This window comes from Triticum aestivum, chromosome 5D (assembly GCF_018294505.1).
Source record: "Triticum aestivum cultivar Chinese Spring chromosome 5D, IWGSC CS RefSeq v2.1, whole genome shotgun sequence".
Classification (NCBI taxonomy): domain Eukaryota; kingdom Viridiplantae; phylum Streptophyta; class Magnoliopsida; order Poales; family Poaceae; genus Triticum; species Triticum aestivum.
In genome coordinates this window covers 471208342-471231574 of record NC_057808.1, presented here as the reverse complement: position 1 = coordinate 471231574, position 23233 = coordinate 471208342, and the positions used below count along the sequence as shown (strand labels likewise).

General features: G+C 46.0%; 1 protein-coding gene across 1 annotated transcript; it reads left to right on the top strand.

The window, feature by feature from the left end:
• The first annotated feature begins 15843 nt into the window (after positions 1–15843).
• LOC123125564 (cysteine proteinase EP-B 2) lies at positions 15844–18554 on the top strand. The gene is made up of 2 exons (XM_044546038.1): positions 15844–16189; positions 17944–18554. Exons 1-2 carry the CDS (start codon positions 15961–15963, stop codon positions 18336–18338), a joined length of 624 nt encoding a protein of 207 aa, XP_044401973.1. The 5' UTR covers positions 15844–15960; the 3' UTR covers positions 18339–18554.
• Positions 18555–23233: the final 4679 nt, after the last annotated feature.

Below are 23233 nucleotides of genomic sequence, written 5' to 3'. Positions count from 1 at the left end.
GCGCCACGAGGCCGAGGCCACCGAAGAGGCCTACATGCAAGAGCTCCGCCGGCAGCATCCGGAGCTCGTGGAGGCAGAGCGGGCGATCTTTGCCGGCGTGGAGGGCGGCGAGGTTATCGCGCTCTCCTCCGATGACGAGGTCGAAGGCGGCGAGGACAGCGGGGCGGAGGGCGGCGAGGTTATCGCGCTCTCCTCCGATGACGAGGTCGAAGGCGGCGGCGACGGCGGCGCGGAGGGTGTCGAGGTGGGCCCCGAGGACGAGGAGATCATCGTCGACGAGTGGAGGAGTGCCTTCCCCAACGACCCCGACGACAGCACTGGCCCAGACCCGGCTCGCGGCACACCGTACATGACGAGGAAGGATTGGGTCGACCTCTACTTCGACCGAAAGTAGTTTAGCTTAGTTTAAATTTATGTTTTATGCTCGGTTATGCAAAACTATCTATGTTTATGTTTGAATGCATGCTACTTTCGGTTGAACCTACTTTGAACTTGATCAAGTTGAATCTTACAATGTTAAGTTTAGGGGATCGACTAGAAAAGGCCAAAATTGCTGGAGTATATATATATCCACCAAGGGTTTTAGTCCTTTAACTTTTAAAGGATCGGCTAGAGATGGCCTTATGACTTGTTTATTTCAGTTCTTCACAATGTGATACTCTATATGTGCAACTATTTGCCGTGCAGTTCAATTTGATCAATAACAGTTTCAGCAATACCACTATGAATTACGATATTTGGTTGCTCTTAGGGATATTGCAGTTAACATGCCTTTTTGGTTTTTAACAATAACTAGTGTACTTTAGACCTGCACAATACCAGTTTGAATTACTATTTGCTTCTTTTTAAATGTTATGCCTGATGCAGTTAACACACCTTTCCACTTCTTGTTTTGCTTAACTAGCGTGCTTAAGCCTGCACACTGAAGCTACCATTTGTAGATTATGTTGTCTACCATGGATATATTTGGTTGATGTTTAGCCTGTTGTGCTTAACATGCCTTTATATGTACTCATGCCGGACAATATTGAGAACAGTGTTGTTTTTCATCGAGGTTAGTTTCATCGCATTGCTTATATGTACTCACTGTTCAGGATAACGGTAGCTTGTACCATATAGCCTGGGGCTGATAAGGGATTAATCGTCGAATCGGACATTTCACTGAATATATCTGTAACCCATTTATCAGTAGGTTAACTAGGGCCATATTTAATATATCTGAGGCTACATAGCAACATACATTGTACTGAATGACTAAATATGCAATCCCAGGCTACATAGCAACAAGGAAGAGTGTTACCTTAATGTTCTGATGATGTCTAGATATACATGTAATAAAATCTTATATAATGGGATGGAGGGAGTGTTGTACTACATCATTTTACAATTGTTGTTTAGCTTCTAATATTAACTTGGTGCTTTTAGGTACATATATCATTGCCAAAGTTCCACACTTCGACCCTTTTTGGGGCAATGAGATATTCATGAACCAGCATCAAGTGAGGAAACTGATAAAGATTGTTATTAAAATGGGTCCAAAGACGTCAATCGAACTATTTGTTTACACTTTATGCAAGACAACAGTGAACTGCAGGATGGTAAGTAAGAACCATGTAGCCTTCTTTTTACTGCCCGTAATGAGTTGTGTTAGATGACAATGTCTGAATCATTTTCTTTTGCAGTGGATCCTGAAGCAGTTTACTCAAGATTACCTCTCAAACTACATGATTGGCGGTCGTCCATCACAAGGGGTTGGACTAGAGTCCTGCATGCCTTCTGCATCCAGGAGAGCACAATAGGGCCATTCCGCTTCACCTTGTTCAGCAACCGGAATGTCTGTCGCCTCTTTCTTTACCATATGTAATACTACAATTATAGAACCCTGGTTCATCCTTCTTTATTTGGTGCTTATGTAATTCTTAAACATATGTACCTGTGAATTGAATAATGCATTGGTTATTTGAATCTTATGGATATGAATAAAGCTAAAGCCTACTTTCAAGTTTAAATTAGGTACAATTTTAAATAGCAGCAATTAAATTAGGGCGAAATTATGGTGTGCAGGTCATTACGGCGCACACTGTTAATAAAGCACAGCGTGTGCGATATACGTCATAACCCGACACGGTTCACGGAGAGGAAACGTGTGTAACAATGCACACAGTTGCCGTTTGTGATGTCAGACACTATCGCATATAGTGCGGGAAAACTAAATGTGTGTGATTGTCTACCTATCGTACACGGTTTATAATCATGAACTATTTGTGATGTGCCAGCCAACGTAAGACTCCCGTGCCTGGAATCTGCTTGGAAAAATCCCGTGCCTGGAATCTGCCTGGTTTTAGGTAAAACCACAAAACTCCGACTGTGATGGCAATGCGAGCACAAACGAGTAGCAAGGATGAAGCATTTGGGATATCCGAGATATCGGAAACGGTTATATAGGGACAACTATATGCATCAAGGCTCCCTATCCCCGACGGTTTCTGGGTCGTGTGGGAAGGACCCCCCCCTATCGCTGTCACTCACTAGGCGACGGTTCCAAATGCCACCGCGGAAAGGGGTTAAAAACCGTTTGTATAGCACCGACACGTACCAGTGAGGATATATCTTCTTCTCATCAAGATAAGCATATTTCAAAGTGTCTGTCAATTGTTTTAATTCAAACACATGATCACCTTTAAGTGGAGGAGGTCCTCCTAGAGTTTCAATAGGCAAATTGTGTTTTAGGAGGGGTTGTTGGTCAAAGAATATTTTATCTATTTCATTTCTTTCACGTAAGTGCATATCATTTTCATGGTCGAGCAAATATTGTTCTAGTGGATCAGTATGAGGCATGGCAATAGAAGAAATACCAATTATTTCATCCTTACTAGGTACTTTTTTATTACGGGGTTGTCTACTAAACTTGGAGAAATTAAATTCATAAGACTCATCACCAAAGCTAACACTGACAGTTTGTTTATGACAATCTATAGTAGCATTGACAGTCTTCAAGAAAGGTCTATCAAAGATAATGGGACAAAAGTCATCTTGTGGGGAACCAAGAACTAGAAAAACAGTAGGATATTTTATTTCCCACACAAGACTTCAACATCTCTAACAATCCCAAGTGGTGTGATGGTATATCTATTAGGAAGTTTAATAGTAACATCTATGTCTTCTATTTCAGCGGGTGCTATGTCATTCATAATTTCTTGGTATAAGGTAAAAGGGATAGCACTTACACTAGCACCCAAGTCACATAAACCATGATAACAGTGATCTCCTATTTTAACTGAGACTATAGGCATGCCAACAACTGGTCTATGTTTATCTTTTTCATCGGGATTAACAATTCTAGCAGCTTCATCACAGAAGTAAATAACATGCCCATCAATATTTTCTACCAAGAGATATTTAACCATAGCAACACTAGGTTCTACTTTAATTTGCTCAGAGGGTTTAGGTGCTTTAATATTACTTTGCAAACCACAGTTGATACCTTAGCATGTTCTATAAGCAGTAGGCACAACTGGATCAACATTGTAAATAATAGTTTCATCCAACAGGAAAAGGTGGTTCTTTAATTTCTTCTTTAATAGGGGGATGATATTTAAACCACTTCTCCTTAGGGAGATCAACATGAGTAGCAAATGTTTCACAGAAAGAGGCTACTATCTCAGGGTCAAGTCCATATTTAGTGCTAAACTTTTGAAAGGATCGGTATTCATAAAAGATTTAACACAATCAAACTCAAGCTTAATACCTCACTCTTTACCTTCATCGAGTTTCCAATCTTCAAAGCTGCATTTAATTCTTTCCAAAAGATCCCACCTGAATTCAATAGTCTTCTTCATAAAAGAACCAGTACAAGAAGTATAGAGCATGGATTGATCATCACGAGAGAGCCGAGCATAAAAGTTCTGAATAATAATTTCTCTCGAGAGCTCATGATTGGGGTATGAATATAACACTGACTTAAGCCTCCCCCAAGCTAGAGCGATAACTTATCCTTCACGAGGCCAAAAATTATATATATATATATATGTAATTCCGATCATTATGAACTAGATGCATAGGATAAAACTTTTGGTGAAATTCCAATTTCAATCGGTTCTAGTTCCAAGATCCAATATCATTGCATAGCCTATGCCATGTCAATGCCTTTCCCTTCAAATATAAAGGAAAAACCTTCTTCTTAGATTCATCTCCGGATAGACCTGCTGTTGGGGAACGTAGTAATTTCAAAAAAATTCCTACGCACACGCAAGATCATGGTGATGCATAGCAACGAGAGGGGAGAGTGTTGTCCACGTACCCTCGTAGACCGAAAGCGGAAGCGTTAACACAACGCGTTTGATGTAGTCGTATGTCTTCACGATCCGACCGATCAAGTACCGAACGCACGGCACCTCCGTGTTCAGCACACGTTCAGCCCGATGACGTCCCTCGAACTCTGATCCAGCCGAGTGTTGAGGGAGAGTTTCGTCAGCACGACGGCGTGGTGACGATGATGATGTTCTACCGACGCAGGGCTTCGCCTAAGCACCGCTACAGTATTATCGAGGTGGACTATGGTGGAGGGGGGGCACCGCACACGGCTAAAAGATCAAACAATCAATTGTTGTGTCTCTAGGGTGCCCCCCTGCCCCCGTATATAAAGGAGCAAGGGGGGAGGTGCGGCCGGCCAGGAGGGGGCGCGCCAGCAGGAGTCCTACTCCCACCGGGAGTAGGACTCCCTCCCTTTTCCTTGTTGGATTAGGAGAAGAGGGGGAAAGAGGTGGAGGAGAAGAAGGAAAGGGGGGCGCCGCCCCCCTCTCCTTGTCCTATTCGGACTAGGGGGGAGGGGCGCGCGGCCCTTGCCCTGGACGCCTCTTCTCCACTAAGGCCCACTATGGCCCATTAACCCCCGGGGGGTTCCGGTAACCCCTCCGGTACTCCGGTAAAATCCAGATTTCACCCGGAACACTTCCGATATCCAAATATAGGCTTCCAATATATCAATCTTCATGTCTCGACCATTTTGAGACTCCTCGTCATGTCCGTGATCACATCCGGGACTCCGAACAATCTTCGGTACATCAAAACATATAAACTCATAATATAACTGTCATCGAAACGTTAAGCGTGCGGACCCTATGGGTTCGAGAACTATGTACACATGACCGAGACACGTCTCCGGTCAATAACCAATAGCGGAACCTGGATGCTCATATTGCCTCCCACATATTCTACAAGATCTTTATCGGTCAGACCGCATAACAACATACGTTGTTCCCTTTGTCATCGGTATGTTACTTGCCCGAGATTCGATCGTCGGTATCTCAATACCTAGTTCAATCTCGTTACCGGCAAGTCTCTTTAATCGTTCCGTAGTACATCATCCCGCAACTAACTCATTAGTTGCAATGCTTGCAAGGCTTAAGTGATGTGCATTACCGAGTGGGCCCAGAGATACCTCTCCGACAATCGGAGTGAAAAATCATAATCTCGAAATACGCCAACCCAACAAGTACCTTTGGAGACACCTATAGAGCACCTTTATAATCACCCAGTTACGTTGTGACGTTTGGTAGCACACAAAGTGTTCCTCCGGTAAACGGGAGTTGCATAATCTCATAGTCATAGGAACATGTATAAGTCATGAAGAAAAAAATAGCAACATACTATACGATCGAGTGTTAAGCTAACGGAATGAGTCAAGTCAATCACATCATTCTCCTAATGATGTGATCCCGTTAATGAAATGACAACCCATGTCAATGGCTAGGAAACATAACCATCTTTGATCAACAAGCTAGTCAAGTAGAGGCATACTAGTGACACTCTGTTTGTCTATGTATTCACACAAGTATTACGCTTCCGGTTAATACAATTCTAGCATGAATAATAAACATTTATCATGATATAAGGAAATAAATAATAACTTTATTATTGCCTCTAGGGCATATTTCCTTCAGTCTCCCACTTGCACTAGAGTCAATAATCTAGATTACACGGTAATGATTCTAACACCCATGGAGCCTTGGTGTTGATCATGTTATGCTCGTGGAAGAGGCTTAGTCAACGGGTCTGCAACATTCAGATCTGTATGTATCTTGCAAATTTCTATGTCTCCCACCTGCACTAAATCCCGGATGGAATTGAAGCATCTCTTGATGTGCTTGGTTCTCTTGTGAAATCTGGATTCCTTCGCCAAGGCAATTGCACCAGTATTGTCACAAAAGATTTTCATTGGACCCGATGCACTAGGTATGACACCTAGGTCGGATATGAACTCCTTCATTCAGACTCCTTCATTTGCTGCTTCCGAAGTAGCTATGTACTCTGCTTCACACGTAGATCCCGCCACGACGCTTTGTTTAGAACTGCACCAACTGACAGCTCCACCGTTCAATGTAAACACGTATCCGGTTTGCGATTTAGAATCGTCCGGAACAGTGTCAAAGCTTGCATCAACGTAACCATTTACGATGAGCTCTTTGTCACCTCCATAAATGAGAAACATATCCTTAGTCCTTTTCCGGTATTTCAGGATGTTCTTGACCGATGTCCAGTGATCCACTCCTGGATTACTTTGGTACCTATCAAAGCGTTTATTCCATCTCCGAGAGGCTTGCACCAGTCCATAAATGGATCGCTGGAGCTTGCACACTTTGTTAGCTCCCTTTGGATCGACAAAACCTTCCGGTTGCATCATATACAACTCTTCTTCCAGAAATCCATTCAGGAATGCAGTTTTGACATCCATTTGCCAAATTTCATAATCATAAAATGCGGCAATTGCTAACATGATTCGGACAGACTTACGCATCGCTACGGGTGAGAAGGTCTCATCGTAGTCAATCCCTTGAACTTGTCGAAAACCTTTCGCAACAAGTCAAGCTTTATAGACAGTAACATTACCATCAGGGTCAGTCTTCTTCTTGAAGATCCATTTATTTTCAATGGCTTGCCGATCATCGGGCAAGTCAACCAAAGTACACACTTTGTTCTCATACATGGATCCCATCTCAGATTTCATGGCCTCAAGCCATTTTGCGGAATCTGGGCTCACCATCGCTTCTTCATAGTTCGTAGGTTCGTCATGGTCTAGTAACATAACCTCCAGAACAGGATTACCGTACCACTCTGGTGCGGATCTTACTCCGGTTGACCTATGAGGTTTAGTGACAACTTGATCTAAAGTTCCATGATCATCATCATTAACTTCCTCACTAATTGGTGTAGGCGTCACAGGAACCGGTTTCTGTGATGAACTACTTTCCAATAAGGGAGCAGGTACAGTTACCTCATCAAGTTCTACTTTCCTCCCACTCACTTCTTTCGAGAGAAGCTCCTTCTCTAGAAAGGATCCATTCTTAGCAACGAATGTCTTGCCTTCGGATATGTGATAGAAGGTGTACCCAACAGTCTCCTTTGGGTATCCTATGAAGACACATTTCTCCGATTTGGGTTCGAGCTTATCAGGTTGAAGCTTTTTCACATAAGCATCGCAGCCCCAAACTTTAAGAAACAACAACTTTAGTTTCTTGCCAAACCACAGTTCATAAGGCGTCGTCTCAACGGATTTCGATGGTGCCCTATTTAACGTGAATGCAGCCGTCTCTAAAGCATAACCCCAAAACGATAGCGGTAAATCAGTAAGAGACATCATAGATCGCACCATATCTAGTAAAGTACGATTACGAAGTTCGAACACACCATTCCGCTGTGGTGTTCCGGGTGGCGTGAGTTGCGAAACTATTCCGCATTGTTTCAAATGTAGACCAAACTCGTAACTGAAATATTCTCCTCCACGATCAGATTGTAGAAACTTTATTTTCTTGTTATGATGATTTTCAACTTCACTCTGAAATTCTTTGAACTTTTCAAATGTTTCAGACTTATGTTTCATTAAGTAGATATACCCATATCTGCTCAAATCATCTGTGAAGGTGAGCAAATAACGATATCCGCCACGAGCCTCAACATTCATCGGACCACATACATCTGTATGTATGATTTCCAACAAATCTGTTGCTCTCTCCATAGTACCGGAGAACGGCGTTTTAGTCATCTTGCCCATGAGGCACGGTTCACAAGTACCAAGTGATTCATAATCAAGTGGTTCCAAAAGTCCATCAGTATGGAGTTTCTTCATGCGCTTTACACCGATATGACCTAAACGGCAGTGCCACAAATAAGTAGCACTATGATTATCAACTCCACATCTTTTGGCTTCAACATTATGAATATGTGTATCACTACTATCGAGATTCATCAAAAATAGACCACTCTTCAAGGGTGCATGACCATAAAAGATATTACTCATATAAATAGAACAACCATTACTCTCTGATTTAAATGAATAACCGTCTCGCATCAAACAAGATTCAGATATAATGTTCATGCTCAACGCTGGCACCAAATAACAATTATTTAGGTCTAATACTAATCCCGAAGGTAGATGTAGAGGTAGCGTGTCGACGGCGATCACATCAACTTTGGAACCATTTCCCACGCGCATCGTCACCTCGTCGTTACCCAGTGTCGGCTTAATCTGTAGTCCCTGTTTCGAGTTGCAAATATTAGCAACAAAACCAGTATCAAATACCCAGGTGCTACTGCGAGCTCTGGTAAGGTACACACCAATAACATGTATATCACATATACCTTTGTTCACCTTGCCATCCTTCTTATCCGCCAAATACTTGGGGCAGTTCCGCTTCTAGTGACCAGTCTGCTTGCAGTAGAATCACTCAGTCTCAGGCTTAGGTCCAGACTTGGGTTTCTTCTCTTGAGCAGCAACTTGCTTGCTGTTCTTCTTGAAGTTCCCCTTCTTCTTCCCTTTGCCCTTTTTCTTGAAACTGGTGGTCTTATTGACCATCAACACTTGATGCTCCTTCTTGATTTCTACCTCCGCAGCCTTTAGCATTACGAAGAGCTCGGGCATCGTCTTATCCATCCCTTGCATGTTATAGTTCATCATGAAGCTCTTGTAGCTTGGTGGCAGTGATTGAAGAATTCTGTCAATGACGCTATCATCCGGAAGATTAACTCCCAGTTGAATCAAGTGATTGTTATACCCAGACATTCTGAGTATATGCTCACTGACAGAACTATTCTCTTCCATCTTGTAGCTGTAGAACTTATTGGAGACTTCATATCTCTCAATCCGGGCATTTGTTTGAAATATTAACTTCAACTCCTGGAACATCTCATATGCTCCATGACGTTCAAAACGTCGTTGAAGTCCCGGTTCTAAGCCGTAAAGCATGGCACACTGAACTATCGAGTAGTCATCAGTTTTGCTTTGCCAGACGTTCTTAACGTCGTCAGTTGCATCTGTAGCAGGCCTGGCACCCAGCGGTGCTTCCAGGACGTAATTCTTCTGTGCAGCAATGAGGATAATCCTCAAGTTACGGACCCAGTCCGTGTAACTGCTACCATCATCTTTCAACTTTGCTTTCTCAAGGAACCATTAAAATTCAACGGAACAACAGCACGGGCCATCTATCTACAATCAACATAGACAAGCAAGATACTATCAAGTACTAAGTTCATGATAAATTTAAGTTCAATTAATCATATTACTTAAGAACTCCCACTTAGATAGACATCTCTCTAATCCTCTAAGTGATCACGTGATCCAAATCAACTAAACCATAACCGATCATCACGTGAAATGGAGTAGTTTTCAATGGTGAACATCACTATGTTGATCATATCTACTATATGATTCACGCTCGACCTTTCGGTCTGAGTGTTCGGAGGCCATATCTGCATATGCTAGGCTCGTCAAGTTTAACCTGAGTATTCTGCGTGTGCAAAACTGGCTTGCACCCGTTGTAGATGGACGTAGAGCTTATCACACCCGATCATCACGTGGTGTCTGGGCACGACGAACTTTGGCAACGGTGCATACTCAGGGAGAACACTTTTATCTTGAAATTTAGTGAGAGATCATCTTATAATGCTACCGTCAATGAAAGCAAGATAAGATGCATAAAAGATAAACATCACATGCAATGAATATAAGTGATATGATATGCCATCATCATCTTGTGCTTGTGATCTCCATCTCCGGAGCACCGTCATGATCACCATCGTCACCGGCGCGACACCTTGATCTCCATCGTAGCATCGTTGTCGTCTCGCCAATCTTATGCTTCTACGACTATCGCTACCGCTTAGTGATAAAGTAAAGCATTACAGGGCGATTGCATTGCATACTATAAACCGACAACCATATGGCTCCTGCCAGTTGCCGATAACTCGGTTACAAAACATGATCATCTCATACAATAAAATTTAGCATCATGTCTTGACCATATCACATCACAACATGCCCTGCAAAAACAAGTTATACGTCCTCTACTTTGTTGTTGCAAATTTTACGTGGCTGCTACGGGCTTAGCAAGAACCGTTCTTACCTACGCATCAAGACCACAACGATAGTTTGTCAAGTTGGTGTTGTTTTAACCTTCGCAAGGACCGGGCGTAGCCACACTCGGTTCAACTAAAGTTGGAGAAACTGGCACCCGCCAGCCACCTGTGTGCAAAGCACGTCGGTAGAACCAGTCTCGCGTAAGCGTACGCGTAATGTCGGTCCGGGCCGCTTCATCCAACAATACCACCGAACCAAAGTGTGACATGCTGGTAAGCAGTATGACTTGTATCGCCCACAACTCACTTGTGTTCTACTCGTGCATATAACATCAACGCATAAAACCTGGCTCGGATGCCACTGTTGGGAACGTAGTAATTTCAAAAAAAATCCTACGCACACGCAAGATCATGGTGATGCATAGCAACGAGAGGGGAGAGTGTTGTCCACGTACCCTCGTAGACCGAAAACGGAAGCGTTAGCACAACGCGCGGTTGATGTAGTCGTACGTCTTCCCGATCCGACCGATCAAGTACCGAACGCACGGCACCTCCGAGTTCAGCACACGTTCAGCCCGATGACGTCCCTCGAACTCCGATCCAGCTTGAGGGAGAGTTTCGTCAGCACGACGGCGTGGTGACGATGATGATGTTCTACCGACGCAGGGCTTCACCTAAGCACCACTACAATATTATCGAGGTGGACTATGGTGGAGGGGGCACCGCACACGGCTAAAAGATCAAACGATCAATTGTTGTGTCTCTAGGGTGCCCCCTGCCCCCGTATATAAAGGAGCAAGGGGGGAGGTGCGGCCGGCCAGGAGGGGGCGCGCCAGCAGGAGTCCTACTCCCACCGGGAGTAGGACTCCCTCCCTTTTCCTTGTTGGATTAGGAGAAGAGGGGGAAAGAGGTGGAGGAGAAGAAGGAAAGGGGGCGCCGCCCCCCTCTCCTTGTCCTATTCGGACTAGGGGGAGGGGCGCGCGGCCCTTGCCCTGGCCGCCTCTCCTCTTCTCCACTAAGGCCCACTATGGCCCATTAACCCCCGGGGGGTTCCGGTAACCCCTCCGGTACTCCGGTAAAATCCTGATTTCACCCGGAACACTTTCGATATACAAATATAGGCTTCCAATATATCAATCTTCATGTCTCGACCATTTCGAGACTCCTCGTCATGTCCGTGATCACATCCGGGACTCCGAACAATCTTCGGTACATCAAAACATATAAACTCATAATATAACTGTCATCGAAACGTTAAGCGTGCAGACCCTACGGGTTCGAGAACTATGTACACATGACCGAGACACGTCTCCGGTCAATAACCAATAGCGGAACCTGGATGCTCATATTGCCTCCCACATATTCTACGAAGATCTTTATCGGTCAGACCGCATAACAACATACGTTGTTCCCTTTGTCATCGGTATGTTACTTGCCCGAGATTCGATCGTCGGTATCTCAATACCTAGTTCAATCTCGTTGCCGGCAAGTCTCTTTAATCGTTCCATAGTACATCATCCCGCAACTAACTCATTAGTTGCAATGCTTGCAAGGCTTAAGTGATGTGCATTACCGAGTGGGCCCAGAGATACCTCTCCGACAATCGGAGTGACAAATCCTAATCTCGAAATACGCCAACCCAACAAGTACCTTTGGAGACACCTGTAGAGCACCTTTATAATCACCCAGTTACGTTGTGACGTTTGGTACCACACAAAGTGTTCCTCCGGTAAACGGGAGTTGCATAATCTCATAGTCATAGGAACATGTATAAGTCATGAAGAAAAAAATAGCAACATACTATACGATCGAGTGCTAAGCTAACGGAATGAGTCAAGTCAATCACATCATTCTCCTAATGATGTGATCCCGTTAATCAAATGACAACCCATGTCAATGGCTAGGAAACATAACCATCTTTGATCAACGAGCTAGTCAAGTAGAGGCATACTAGTGACACTCTGTTTGTCTATGTATTCACACAAGTATTACGCTTCCGGTTAATACAATTCTAGCATGAATAATAAACATTTATCATGATATAAGGAAATAAATAATAACTTTATTATTGCCTCTAGGGCATATTTCCTTCACCTGCAAGCTTAAATAATCCACAAATTTCATCCACATATATCAAATGCATATCAGGATGTTCAGTTCCATCTCCTGCATAAGGATTAGCTAGCAGTTGTTCTATCATACCCGAAGGAATTTCATAACCAATATTTCCAGTAGGTGCAGTAGGTTGAGAGGCAACTAATCGTGTCCGGTCGAGGTGAAGATACCCCGAACAAACCCTCAAGGGATGGTTTTCCATAGTAACCAGTGACAATAAATTTCAGCACGTAATATAAATTTTTCCTTACCAATTTCCACATACCAAGAGCGCTTCACTCCACGGCAATGTCGCCAGAAAAGAGTCTTGATACCCACAAGTATAGGGGGTCAATTGTAGTCCTTTCGATAAGTAAGAGTGTCAAACCCAGCGAGGAGCAGAAGGAAATGACAAGTGGTTTTCAGCAAGGTAGTTTCTGCAAGCACCGAAAATAGTTGCTAACAGGTAGTTTGATAGCAAGCAAATTTGTAACGGACAAGTAACGGTAACAGTAAATAAAGTGCAGCAAGGTAGCCCAATCCTTTTGTGGCAAACGACAGGCCAAACGGTCTCTTATAATAAGCAAAGTGTTCTTGAGGGCACACGAGAATTTCATCTAGTCACTTTCATCATGTTGGTTTGATTTGCGTTTGCTACTTTGATAATTTGATATGTGGGTGGACCGGTGCTTGGGTGTTGTTCTTATTTGAACAAACCTTCCACTTATGATTAACCCCCTCGCAAGCATCCGCAACTACGAGAAAAGTATTAAGATAAAATCTAACCATATCATTAAACATTTGGATCCAAATCGGTCCCTTACGAAGTAGCGCATAAAATAGGGTTTAATCTTCTGTCGCTCTAGCAACCCATCATCTAATAACTACTCCACAATGCATTCCCTTAGGCTCAAAGATGGTGAAGTGCCATGTAGTCGACGTTCACATGACACCACTAAGGGAATCACAACATACATATCATCAAAATATCGAACACATATCAAGTTCACATGATTACGTGCAACATGACTTCTCTCGTGACCTCAAGAAAAAAGGTGACTACTCACAAATGATATTCATGCTCAAGATCAGAGGGGTATTAAATAACATAATGGATCTGAACATATAATCGTTCACCAAATAAACCATATAGTAATCAACACTACTAGTCACCCACAGGTACCAATATGAGGTTCCGGCACAAAGATTGAACACAAGAGATGAACTAGGGTTTGAGAGGAGGTGGTGCTATTGAAGATGTTGATGGAGATTACCCTCCCAAAGATGAGAGGGTTGTCGGTGATGATGGCTTCGATTTCCCCCTTCGGGAGGGAAGTTCCCTCGGTGGAATCGCTCCGCCGGAGGGCAAAAGTGCTCCTGCCCAAGTTCCGCCTCGAGTAGACGGTGCTCCGTCCCGAAAGTCCTATCTTTATTTTTTCTAGGTCAAAATGACTTATATACCAGAAGATGGGCACCGAGGCGGGTCTGGCGCGCCCTGGTGTCTTGTGGTCACCAGGTGGCCCCCTCCGGTAGTTATTTGCTCCAGTAGTTTTCATATATTCCAAAATAATTCTCCGTAAACTTTCAGCTCATTTGGAGATGTGCATAATAGGTATCTGTGACGTAGCTTTTTCAGGTCCAGAATTCCAGCTGCCGGTATTCTCCCTATTTGTGTAAATCTTTCATATTATGAGAGAAAAGGCATTAGAATTACTTCATAAAGCATTATTATGCATAAAAATATTATAAATATCGGCAGGAAATTATGATGCAAAATGGACGTATCAATATGTATCTATCTCGTGGTAATAACTGCGGAATGTCATACAAACAAAAAAGACATGGTAGGCAACAACCAAAGAGCAATCTAACACACATTGAAGTAATGTGTTGGCGAGAAGCCTTATGTAGGCGTGTGTTTCCCACGTAACAAGCTATCTCCGTTATCCTACAAATTTTTAGTATTTTCCTACTGATTTTTTCAGCTTGATTTCCCTCAACAACGCGCGGTGTATCATCTAGTATTAATTAATAGTCCCACCTCGCAACTTTGCAACGGATCCCACCAATTTATGGGCCAGTTCCTTTTGCAGCTTAAAAAACAAATTGTCCCCTCCCCAATTTTTTTCATAAGCCGCCTCTCTTATCATTGGGACTTCTAAACTAGTTATGGGGCATCTAATTTAGAAGTCTCAAAAGTTTTAGAAAGCGGCTTGTTTTTTCTGTTGGGGAGAGGCAACTTATTTTTTAAGTCGCCCAAAAGAACTGGCCCTATATATGCGCGGAAGTAGACAAATCAACAAGCCTCTTCGGAGATAAATAAATAGAGGATGAGGTGAGAGAGGGGCATAAATCGAGATGGCTGGATAAAGAAAGTAGAAAAATCAAAGAAAATAAGAGAAAGAGGAGCTCAAATTGAGATCAATGCCGGCTTGTGGGCTGCCATGAAGGAATAAAAGGAGGAAGAAGAGATCCTACAGAGGACTGCATGAAGGAATAAAAGGAGGAAGAACAAACAAAACAGAAGGCTCGTTAACTGAACGTACACGACCTAGCTAGCCCCCTCCCCCCCCCCCAAGCTAGGGTTCTCTGCCTCCTACCGGCGTCAGTCCGTCCCATCTCCGGTGGCCTTAGGGCCATGGAGGCGGAGTGGATCTCGGCCCTTGCCGGTGGGAGGGCTCCGTTTTTAGATCTTTTTTCAAGTTTTGTTAGGGTTTGTGTCCTGCTCAGGAAGGCAAGACGGCGGCGACTCCCTGAAAATGGAATAAAGGTCTCCCCACCTAGCCCCCGATCCGGTGATGCGTCTAGCATCATCGGTGGGCGTGTGAAGGTGTGTCTCCTGTGGATCTGTTTTTGGTGAATTTGCTCGGATCTGTTCGTCGTTCGTCTTTGTTCGTGTGTCTTCAGGTTGGATCCTTTTGATCTACACTCTTTATCTGCAACGATTGCTGTTCTGGTGTGTTGGTTCTACGGGGTCTTAGCACAACGACTTTCTGATTGTCTATTACAACAAGGTTTGCCCGGCTTCGCCGAGGGAGGGGCGATGACAGTGGCGCGCCTTCAGCTCGCTTCAGTGCTTGTAGTCGTCGCTAGGTGGTCTACGAATCTGGATGTAATTTTTATTATTTCTAGTGTTCGTTGTACTATCATGATTGAAGACGAATAGATTGAAAGTTTTTTTTCTGAAAGAAAAAACAAAACAGAAGCAAACCTGGAGAATATGAACGCATATACTCCCTCCGTCCTATAATATCAGAGCGTTTTTTATATTAGTGTAGTGTCAAAAACACTCCTATATTATGGAACGGAGGAAGTATTAGATATGATCACATGATTTATGCTGAGCGACTAAATTATGTGTGACTCTAATGCATTTTTTTCTAAATTATGTATGTCCCGTTGCAACGGGCCTTCTTGCTGCTAGTAAGGAAGGGAAAACGGGAGGAACCGAGGGACCCCTCCCTCCACCGTCGCCGCCAGGCCCGCCATCCACATCCATCCAGATCCATCCTCTACATGGTGTCCATGCTCTGGAGGGCTTCCCGTGACTTGGCTCGCGCCGCCCGCACAATTGCGTCGGCTGGTCGCTGGGCACCGCCGGTGACCGTGGCTCGCTCAGCCCCCTCAGATCTGAGCGGCCGCCTGTCCTTCCACAGCGGCATAGATACTAACACCCCCCGCTCCACCTACGCAGCCCCCGACGAACTGGCATCGTCCCCCTCCTGCACCCCCCACCCAGACCCAGGTAATAACCAACTTAATTTATATATTCGTATATTCTCCTTCCATCTAGATGTCCAGACGATTTAACTCAAAACAGACTAGCTACCTTACTCTGTTCCTACAAGTAAACTAATTTATGTATGATTTTTTTGAAAGATCCAGCAAATTACTGGCTTGATTCAGATTTAGCAGAAAGCAGCGGAAGAACAACATGGTGAAGATCCGAAGATCAAAAAGAGAAAGAAAAAAACCGCGGCCCTAATAGCTGTAGGGAGCTACACCCACCACAAACAACATGACTACACAACCGAAGCACCTGTCCTAAGCTAAGCATCACCACCGCGTCTCGAACAACGCCGATCACCTCCGAAGACAGCAGCAGCTCCCACTACAACTTCCCTCGCCAACGCACCATCCACCCAGGAAGCAGGGGGTAGATGGCGGGACTTGGTCGATCTCAGGAAGAGCTTCGTCTTGGACTCATTGATGATGTCGTACATTGCGCCTGGAGCTTCACCTTGAACAGCGGCGAGCACCGGAGGAGCGCCACAAAGAGCTTCCAGGAAGTGTCTCCAAACGTGATGCTCCCAACAGAGGAACGACGTCAAACACGCCGCCATCACGCCGATCCAACACCGGACCTAGGATTTCGCCCGGAGACAAACCACCATCCGAGCACGAGGAAGATGCCGACACACCTCGGGTGACGCCTCCAAGGAGGAAAATGACACCCACAGGCGCCATCGCCACCGGCCTCTGGTCGTGCAGGACTTTCGTCCGTATCGCTGCACACCTTCGCTCGTGCCCACAGAAGCTCGTTCATGCAGTCTCGCACCGCCACCGCCGCAGAACCTAGTCGTAGAAGCCATGGAGTCGTGGTCCACCCCGCCCACGGCGAGCCTACAGTGACCAGATCAGTCCCTGCATCCCGCATCTATCACGGCCGGAGCCGCCTGCTCCAGCATCATAGGACCAGCGCGCAGGGCCGGCGCGCGTCAAACCCACCACGGATCTGGCCAGGTTTGACCAGATCCGGCCGCCACACGCCGGAGGGGCGCCGCCCCGCCAGCCCGCGCCGAATCCGAGGCACCTCCACGCGCCCTCGCCTGGCCGCCACTGCGCCAGGCCGCGCCCGCCCCGGGCCACGCCCGCGCGCGCCCTCGCCTGGCCGCCACCGGGCCAGGCCGTGCACCACGCCCGCTCGCCCCTGGACGCGCGCCGTCGCCGGCGCCAGATCCGCTCGCCTGGCCGCCTCCGCGGCAGGCCGCGCCACGCCCTCGCCGGCGCCAGATCCGCCCTCACCTGACCGCCCCCACGCCAGATCCACTCGCCTGCACGCCGTACCTGGCCATGCGCGCCACCACGGGAGCCGAACGTCCCGCGCCGCCCGCGCCTCGTGGGGAGGGGAGGACCCCGCCGCTGCCGACGCACGCACGGACTTTGCCCGGCGCCGTCCCCTGGCGGCGGCGAGGGAGGGAGAGGCGAAGGTGTGGGAGGCGGCGGCGACGGGTTGGGGTTTCGCCCGGCCGCTCGCCGGAGCGGCGCGAGCGAAGGCTTGGAAAGCCCTCTCGTTATTCGGAACCGCGTATGAGGCCCCCTTGTTCCCTAATTTTTGTATGATTATAGAGTAGTATTTTGCAACAAAAGGGTTAGGATTCATTTCTGTATCTTTTCCAGCCCATTCATATGTTTGAAGATTAAAATTTGTGAATCGTGTATCACACAGGGTAAACTTCAATTTGACAACTTTTCTCCTGATACGACTCGCGTCTGTAGGTACAGACGAGGTAATCTTGCCTTCAGACAAGGACCTCGAGTCCGAGGAAGCCCTGTGGGCCTTGTACAAGCGCTGGTGCAAGTCTTTCAACGAGGAGCGTGACTATGATGAGATGGTTCGCCGGTTTGATACATTCAAGGACTCTGTTCGGATGGTGGACAGTGTGAACAAGGCTAATTTGCCTTACACTCTGAAATTAAGTCAATTCGCTGATGGGAAGCTAGCAGAGTACGTGGTACCAAAGGTATTTGATGAACAGCGCTATCGCCCTGATTCTGCAACTTCTGTGAAGGGTGAGGCTTTCATCTATGCAGGAGAAGATGATGTGCCGGAACATCCCCAAATGAGGTTCAAGTTCTCTGAATCTGGAGGTCCCATCATCCCCTTGGAATGAATCATACCTTCGGCAACCCTGAATAAAGTTATATGTGTCAGTGTTATGCTTATCTGTACCGGGTTGTGCTTTTGCAAGGCATCCATCAATATGTTCACTAAGCTATGCATCTTACTGTAACATATGCATCTTCGAAGTAAGCCCATATATGTATGCTACTATAAGAGAATCCACGACCGGGCGCCTTAAACCCGTATCATACGCTCGGTCGCTGTCCGGTCATGAAATTTCGACCTAGACAGGCGCCTCAAACGGGCCTCAAACGTCCGGACTGACCGGCACCTCTCATATCTAGCCCAAATATGGGGTGGATATGGAGCGACCGTGCGCATCCGGACACGCCCGCCACATCAGACAAATTGCACCAAATCCATCCCCCTGACTTGTTGGATCCATTTGTTATCTCCTCTCTTCTTCCTCCTCTGTGTCGTCTGTCTCGCAGCTCCGTCGCCGCGTGTGCTCCGCAGTCGTTCCTAGCCTCTACGCCGCCAATTCCGGCAAAGCAGTCCTCTCTCCCGTCCTCGCCGTGTGGGACGTTGTCGCCGGCCCGGACGCCACCGCAGTACGTCCGGCAACTCTCTGGCTCCGCCTTGCACTTAATGTGTTCGACACATTGTCTGACCGGATTTTTTGTGATTTTATTAGGGAAAATGATGGATTATGATGCTTCGTTTGACGAAGAATATGGACCGACGGAACTTGATCAAATGATTCAAGATGAGTTCTTCGATTCCTCGAATTCGGACGAAGAAGTGGACATGATCATGCTCATGAGCATGCAAGAGGAAATGGACCGGCAAGTGGAGCATATTCTCAACTTCAAGGGATCAATCAAAGGGAGAAGAGTGATCAACTGGGATAGGGTGTCCGGAGCAAAGCTACTGCACTGGGACTATTTTGCTCCCAAGCCTACTTTCTCGGATGATCCATGGTTTCGTCGCCGTTTTCGCATGCGAAAACCATTGTTTTTGCGCATTGTGAAGGGAGTGGAGGCACACAACGACTACTTCAAGCTCACAATGGATTGCTGCGGACAACTCTCTTTCTCTGCCAAGCAGAAGTGCACAGCTACTCCGAGGATGCTTGCACTTGTACTGCTGCAGATGTCGTTGGTGAGATGGTCGGGATAGGGGAGAGCACGTGCCTAAATACTACTGTCAAGTTTGCCCGCACCGTGGTGGTGTTTGGACCTGAGTATCTCAGAGAACCAAATGCGTAGGACACGGAGAAATTGTTGGCTATTGGAGAGGCAAGGGGTTTTTCAAGAATGTTCAGATCAATTGATTGCATTGCAGTGGCAATGGAAGAACTGCCCTAAAGATTTGCGAGGAATGTATCAAGGTCACACCAAAGAGGCCACCATCATATTAGAAGCGATGAGATCACATGACTTGTGGATTTGGCATGCTTTCTTTGGAATGTTGGGTTCTCACATCGACATCAACGTGCTTCACCGATCTCCGGTGTTCAGCAGGCTTTGCAATGGGGAATCACCACCGTGCAACTACACCGTCAACGGACAAGAGTACAACATTGGATACTATCTTGCCGATGGTATATATCCTCAGTGGGCGGCGTTTGAAGACCATATCCGAACTGCATGACAATAAATAGAGCTACTTTGCAACAATGCAGGAAGCGGCTAGGAAGGATGTGGAGAGGGCATTTGGTGTGCTTCAAGCTCGTTGGGGAATTGTGCGTAGTGCTGCAATGATGTGGGAATCAGAAACTTTGTGACAGCTGATGACATGTTGTGTTGCTTTACACAATATGATTGTCGAGGATGAGGGTGATGGTGTAGCCCAAACCAATGATTTTGAAGCACCCGGAGAACAAGTTGAAATCCCGAAAGATCAAGATGCAACTCAGCTTATGAACTTTTCACAGATGCATTAGAATCTTCGAGATCATTAGGTGCACATGCAGCTACGCAATGATCTTGTGGAGCACATGTGGACCCACAATGAAAACCAAGGAGCTAATGTTTGAGTTGTGCACTTAAAATAAATTTTATGTAAACACTATTTATGCTCGGTGCCCATATTTGTTATTTATGTGCGACATTGGCTTATGATCGACGTGCGTAGATTTGCATGGTTTTGATAGTCCGGATTTGAGATATGTGGATGCCAGGAGCGAAATATGAGGGCCCGTCTGGATGCATCCGCGGGCGTGCCCGGGCACGTCCGCGGACGTATAGGAGGCCGGGTTTGCCAAGTCCGGCCGTAGATGCTTGAAGCTATGTATATTTGACGTAGTTTATGTTTTGTAAGATATTTGACATATTAAACCTTGTTGATATAAGAAACTAGTGCAATTTGCTATGCATGTTTGAAGTAAGTTGGAGCAACTCCAATGTGCCGACCTAAACAGACGCGTGCTTTGTCCCTTTTTTGTTTGTTTGAGTCGGCCATCCGCTCGATGTCCATCCCCTTTTTCGTTTGGGTCGGCCGCGCGTCCAACGTGCCGACCCATTTTCGCCCTCGCAGCCGGCCTGCCGTGGATTTTCAAACATAACTCAAACACAATACAAATATTTTACGTAGTTTCACAACCAAACAAATATCATAGTTCACAAGCCAAATAAATATATCATAGTTTACAAGCCAAATAAATATTAAATTGTCTCAAATACATTTAAAAAAAGATACATCTATTGGTTGCCAGTGTGAGCTCACATATGCTCAACCAAATTATTTTGCAGTTGAATGTGAGTTTCTCAATCATGCATTTGATGATGAAATTGGGTGAATTGTGCAAATGTTGCCGCTCTCCATGCTCAGGCACAACATTGTCATGTTGAAACTGAAACCCTTGGTCATAGATACATTCCGGGCGCTCATCCTCTATCATCATATTGTGCATGATCACACAAGCAGTCATCACCTCCCACAACTTCTTCATGCTCCAAGTTCTAGCAGGATACCGAACAACGCCCCATCAAGATTGTAGAACATCAAAGGCACGCTCCACATCCTTCCTAGCACTCTCTTGCTCTTGTGCAAATCTCTTCCTCTTCTCTCCTACAGGGTTGGAGATTGTCTTCACAAGAGTAGTCTACTAAGGATAGATACCGTCAGCTAGGTAGTATCCTTTGTTGTATTTGTGGCTATTGATATTAACATTCACCTCCGGGCAGTTGCCTTCGGCAAGCCTTGTAAACACCAGAGAGCGTTGAAGCACGTTGATATCATTGTGACATCCGGCCATGCCGAAGAAAGAGTGCAAAATCCAGACATCTTGTGAAACCACGGCCTCGAGTATGATGGTACAAGTTCTAACATGGCCCCTATATTGTTCCTACCAAGCAGAAGGGTAGTTCTTCCACTCCCAGTGCATATAGTCGATGCTACCAAGCATCCCCGGGAAGCCCCTGCTGGCATTCATCGCCAACAAGCGGGTTGTATCTGCAGCATTTGGCTCTCTCAAGTACTCAGGGCCAAACTCTGCTATCACATCCTTGCAGAACCTATACATTGAGTCTAGGCATGTGGACTTGCTCATGCGCCCATAGTCATCAATGAGATCACCGGGAACTCCGTATGCAAGCATCGGGGTAGCTGCAGTGCATTTCTGATAAGAGGAGAAGCCAATATTTTCAAGGGCATCCTCCTTGCACTCGAAATACTTATCATATCCGACCACCCCCTCCCGAATACGGTTAAAACATCCCTAGCCATACGGAAACGGTGCCGGAATAGGTGATGTTTGAAGAGCAGGTTGGGTGTCTCGAAGTAGTCCTTCTAGAGAAGGAAATGACCACTCTCTCGGTTGCGATTCAACGTTGGAGTGTGCCCTCGGATCAAGCCCTGGAACAACGGCCACTGCCTACTAAGGTGGTCATGGACGACCAACACAACAACCACCATCTCCTCACCGTCGGATGAGGAACCATCTGAGTCGCAAATGAAATTGTGGAAAAAGAACTCATCGACAGAGTCCATTTGTGCCTTGCGGGCAAACCATCGAACAGTTTGCAGGCGTCGTCGAAGAAGCAGGCCGATGAAGAGCCGCGCGCCTCCCATGGACCAGGTAGCTGGCCTGGCGGCGTTAAACGAGCGTGGTGTCGTCGTCGAAGGAGCTGGCCAGGGTGAGGTGGTCTTGGCGTCGACGTAGGTATGTAGGTGCGGACGGCTGGCGTGGGCATCAGAACTGGGCAGCGGCAGCGACGGGGTGGGGCGGCTGAGTGCTTGCTGTCGATGGGAGGAAGAGAATGGCCTATGTGCCACTGGCGGGCCAGGGGGAGTAGGCGGGCGTCGCACGCGTCCGCCTCGTGTCTGTGTCGATGGAAATGTGGCCCAAATTTGGGCATGTAATGGGTCGCCAGGTGGACAAAAAGCAGACACGTGTCCGTTTGGGTCGGCGCGTTGGTCCGACTTTGTGTCCGTTTTGACCCAAATGGACACGTGCGGACGAAATGGGCCAGCGCGTTGGAGTTGCTTTTATAGGAGATGATGACATGTTGTGTGATGATGCACAACATAATCATGGAGGATGAGGTGAAGATCCTGTCCGAGGTTTGGATTTTGAGAACATGGATGATCCTATCCAACTCTCACATCAGAATCCAGACAAATTTGATGAGTTTGTCCAAATGCATCAAGAAATTTTTCATCGAGCAACTCATGAGCAGCTCAAGGTAAAGATTGATTGAGTATATGTAGGCAATTAAAGGGACAACTGAAACATATATGCAAGCTGAATTCAAGTTTGAATGATTTATTTTAAAACTTTAGTTGAATTGTAATATTTTAATTAGAACTACCGTCGCATTTGAATATTTTCACTCGTCGAAGTTTTGATATGCTATTAAGTGTTCTGGACTTGAAGAAGCAGAGACAAATATTTAAGGGACAAGATTGGATGGCCGGCTTTCGCACTATTGTACGTGGACT

Bases quoted from the DNA above. Each gene is read 5' to 3' on its own strand.
- LOC123125564 (XM_044546038.1), top strand. From the start codon at position 15,961: ATGGTGTCCATGCTCTGGAGGGCTTCCCGTGACTTGGCTCGCGCCGCC. The intron at 16,190-17,943 runs GTAATAACCAAC...TCGCGTCTGTAG, and splicing joins CACCCCCCACCCAGACCCAG to GTACAGACGAGGTAATCTTG.